Source organism: Pinus tabuliformis, chromosome 3_2 (genome assembly GCF_031772625.1).
Source record: "Pinus tabuliformis cultivar Carrire ecotype Pingquan chromosome 3_2, CPIR1, whole genome shotgun sequence".
Lineage (NCBI taxonomy): Eukaryota > Viridiplantae > Streptophyta > Pinopsida > Pinales > Pinaceae > Pinus > Pinus tabuliformis.
The window spans coordinates 636,396,271-636,398,740 of record NC_142302.1 but is presented as its reverse complement, the minus strand read 5'-3'; the positions used below and the strand labels follow the sequence as shown (position 1 = coordinate 636,398,740).

Genomic DNA, 2,470 nt, shown 5'->3' with positions numbered 1-2,470 from the left:
GTAATATTATTAGTCCCTGCCATCTGGCATTCGGCAGGGACTATTGTAATCGATCGGGGGCCAGATAGCATTAGTTTCCCCAAATAAACACTGTGTTATATGCTGGTTATTACAAAGTTTTCAAACGCTGGATTAATGCGCTGTGCCGGATAACCAAAGTTTCATTTCTAACTTAACTTTTGCCATCTTATTTGGCCTCTTCCCGAGGCGGAAGAGGCCCGACCATAGCTTAAAAACCAATTTAAGCCTCCTGCATTCTGGCTAACCGTTAACGGGTTTGAACTAATGCTGGCATTAAATCTGAGGCATTTCATGTTCTTATTGCATTTGAGCTGCATTTGAGCTATCTGAGGAGGCTGAACGTGTCACTCTGCATGCAGAACAGATGCTGTCTTTCTTGCCTCTTACTCGTGCTTTACATTTGGTTCATCGTCCACAGCTTGAATCCAAAGCTTATTCCTGCAACCTCTAAGCTATCGCGACTGGATTTCACCGCTACCATTCGACATGGCTGCATGTGTACACAGAGCCTCCATGGAGTCCCTCAGAGCAGGTGGACTCTCCCTTAAAACGCTTTCAGTATTGACTGTTAATTAATATTCGTAAGTTTAACCATTTTTCCCAAATTCATTACAGGGCTGTTGCGGCTCTCATGTCGTTCTTGGTGAGCAGAAATGGAGAGAGCGCTGGTTCAGCTCCTTTCATCTGCACTTGCACCAGCACCACAGAAGACAACGCTCCTTCTACGGTGACTATTTCTCCATCTTTGGCACTATGCAAGGTAATGCAGATCGACATTTTATTTAGTTTTCCCAAATTCATTAACTAGCAACTTTGAATGTCTTGGTTGCAAACAGGGCTGTTGCGGCTCTCATGTCGTTCTTGGTGAGCAGAAATGGAGAGAGCGCTGGTTCAGCTCCTTTTCCGACTCCCAAGCCTTTCTCGCAGCCTGAAATTCTGCGGATATCGCCTGAACTTCTCCATTTAATTTCAAAATCCTGGTTTCATAATTAGCTTTATCGGCAACCGCAGCTCTGCAGTGGTAATCTTTCTCAGAAATCTCCTTTTTGATTCTTTCTTCAGATTCTTGCATTTGTTTCAAAAGTTTATTAACGGAGGCCTTATTCCCCATTTTTCTTTTAAAGATGCTCCGAAAATTCCTTCTCAATTATTTCGTTAAAACCGCCTTTGATTCCTGCTACTCTTTCAGAATCTGCGTGCAGATTATTCACGGACCGAGTCTCGGAAGTTGCCGAGGTCACAGATTCAAGATTGTTAGTTCGAGATTGCCTTCGATCGATGGTTCTTTCACTCCAGCCTGGTAAAGTTCACCATCAAGATTCTCTTTGTTTAAAGGCGACTTTTCGCAGACAAATGCTCCCTCTGCGATGCTTTGTTTGATTATTTTCACTCAATAACTTAATAATCACTTAATAGATTCAACTATTAAATTCAATTATTCAGAATATCATATTCTCTATATCTTTTGTATTACAAGAAGTTTCTACAATTAACAAATGGTTAGTGCTATGACGACTTCTGTTTTTTATTAATCTCAGGCCAACATACGAGGCATTATCGCATCAGAACTCTAGTTTATTATCGCATCAGAACTCTAGTTTATTGTAATAATGGCTTGTATCCCTTTAGCCGAGTGAATCTCGAACACATAGAAGTCTGTCCATCTCTTAATTCTTTGTTTACTGTGAGATAAAAGGCATTCTTTATTGTATTGGAAACTGCACATATTCTGCACACAAATCTGACGAGGGTCTTTGTACTTGCGCATAATCCTGTTTCACACTAGCACTCTGCCTCGCAGATCAGCTAGCAGTTTTCTCTGATAGGAATCTCGGGCTTAATAATTAACATTTTAGATCGAAATTTTTAGCAATAAATAATTTGTATTTTAATTTTTTTTTAATTGATCTTTTCACCTACGGAGCTAAAGATAAGATCAAGACCTATTGAGTTCTGATATATTTTCCGAACTGTGTTGCTTTGTAACTTATAGAATAGAAAAGAAATATGAATGCAAGTATCAATTAGCAATTTAGCTCTAGACCAAGCTATGTACAAATGTATCTAACTTACAGCAGTGCAGCGAAGACTCGGTGAGTACTGGAGAATTCTTCAGAGAAGATCTATCGCCTCTGCAGGTGCTCGCCTGTGGAAAAGCTGAGAAAACAAACACGTCACTTTCTACAGTGATGCGAAAGGAGTAAATTGGAGATATAACAGTTGCCAATAGCAACCTTCTGCCAAGGGTGGGCCTGTATTTGTGGAAACTTCAACTCTGGATAATTAGCATTCATGCATTTAATCTCCTCGCGAGTGGGAGTCCCAAGGACCTGCGAGTAATATTTTCAGTCACTCAAATACACAAGCTAATACACAAGCTAAAAACCAATAACATATGTAATTATACAGTAAAACATCTGCAATATTTTGGAAAAGAACAGCCCATGCA

General features: G+C 40.0%; 1 protein-coding gene across 1 annotated transcript; it reads left to right on the top strand.

The window, feature by feature from the left end:
- Positions 1 to 354: 354 nt before the first annotated feature.
- Positions 355 to 875, top strand: LOC149182234 (uncharacterized). Its single transcript, XM_089418491.1, has 2 exons — positions 355 to 553; positions 637 to 875. The coding sequence occupies exons 1-2, from the start codon at positions 375 to 377 to the stop codon at positions 827 to 829; spliced, it is 372 nt and encodes a 123-aa protein (XP_089274617.1). The 5' UTR covers positions 355 to 374; the 3' UTR covers positions 830 to 875.
- The last annotated feature ends 1,595 nt before the right edge of the window (positions 876 to 2,470 follow it).

Bases quoted from the DNA above. Each gene is read 5' to 3' on its own strand.
- LOC149182234 (XM_089418491.1), top strand. From the start codon at position 375: ATGCAGAACAGATGCTGTCTTTCTTGCCTCTTACTCGTGCTTTACATT. The intron at 554-636 runs GTGGACTCTCCC...AATTCATTACAG, and splicing joins CATGGAGTCCCTCAGAGCAG to GGCTGTTGCGGCTCTCATGT.